General features: G+C 35.2%; 1 protein-coding gene across 2 annotated transcripts in view; it reads left to right on the top strand.

The window, feature by feature from the left end:
- LOC119586455 (NPC intracellular cholesterol transporter 1-like) overlaps positions 1 to 1245 on the top strand; it is a gene marked incomplete at its 3' end in the record, with an annotated part of 40814 nt that overhangs the window by 32308 nt on the left and 7261 nt on the right. For both annotated transcript variants that reach the window (XM_037935188.1, XM_037935187.1), the window contains 2 exon segments: positions 119 to 279; positions 949 to 1180. In XM_037935188.1, the coding sequence (XP_037791116.1) occupies positions 119 to 279; positions 949 to 1180 (393 nt within the window).

The following is a 1245-nucleotide window of genomic DNA, read 5'->3' as shown; positions in this document are numbered from 1 at the left end:
TTTTTTTTTCTGTTCATTCAACATGGAAAGGGAAGAAGATATCTATAAATAATGGTTATATGTTCTAGTATATGCTGTTTTTTTTATGGCAAAATTTATGCTTTCTATCTTCACCCAGACAACAGTTGGTGCCAGTTACTTCATGACATATCACACTATTCTCAAGACATCCAAAGACTACTATGAGGCTCTAGAATGGGCCAGAGACATTTCAGAAAATATCACAGACACCCTGAATGAGGGCCAGAAGGAGCCAGTGTATGAAGTTTTCCCTTACAGGTAGGAGGAGGTTGTTTGTAGGCAGTAATAACAGTAGGATGGCTTGTTTGTTACTTTGCCAAATACAGTGATATCATAAATAAAGAAGTAATTTGCCAAATAAAGAAGTTATTTACCAAATACAGTGATATCACAAATAAAGAAGTATTTCTCTATTTGTGATATCACTGTATTTGGTAAATGAGAAAAGGAGGAAAATTGATTGTAGATTTTTTTCCAGCATCTGAGTCATTTGTTTACTTGGGAAATAGATGGGCATCAGAGTGCCTTTGTATGTTTTTTTTTATTATGTGTAGTTTTAGTCTAATAAGTTTGCTAGCTTCCTTATGAAAATGAGAATGAATAACAAACAGGTCATAAATGTAAATAATTTGGATTTTAGGACCTTTATCATGCAAACTAGCCTTTTTCATAAGTTTAGCTCTGTCAAGATAACTATTAACTATATCAGTGTAGATGAATCAAGCCTTGATTCAATTCTTAGTGATACAGTTAGTGGAAATTTAGATAAGAGGAAAGGGTGCTTTCAGAGTATTTTGAAATATGTTATTAGTTATTTTAGATATATCATTGCATGATCATACCTTTGTAAATTTAAATTTTTGATGAGTCTGTGGAACAGGAGAAAGGCTCTGCTAACAAACATTTTATATTTTCTCACACCAACAGTGTGTTCTACGTGTTCTATGAGCAATACCTCACCATGTGGCATGATGTCTTGAAATCGCTTGGCATATCCCTTGTGACGGTGTTCTTGGTCAGCATTGTCCTCTCGGGTCTGGACATTGCTTCCTCCTTCGTGGTGATGGCAACCATTACCATGATTCTCATCAATTTAGGGGGACTCATGTACTGGTGGGGGATCTCCCTAAACGCTGTCTCGCTGGTCAACCTGGTTATGGTATGTGCAAAATATTATGAGTTTATTTTGTTTGCTTTATCATTATCATCATTATCACTGTCACA

This window comes from Penaeus monodon, chromosome 21, assembly GCF_015228065.2.
Source record: "Penaeus monodon isolate SGIC_2016 chromosome 21, NSTDA_Pmon_1, whole genome shotgun sequence".
Lineage (NCBI taxonomy): Eukaryota > Metazoa > Arthropoda > Malacostraca > Decapoda > Penaeidae > Penaeus > Penaeus monodon.
This window is presented reverse-complemented; position numbering and strand designations above follow the sequence as displayed.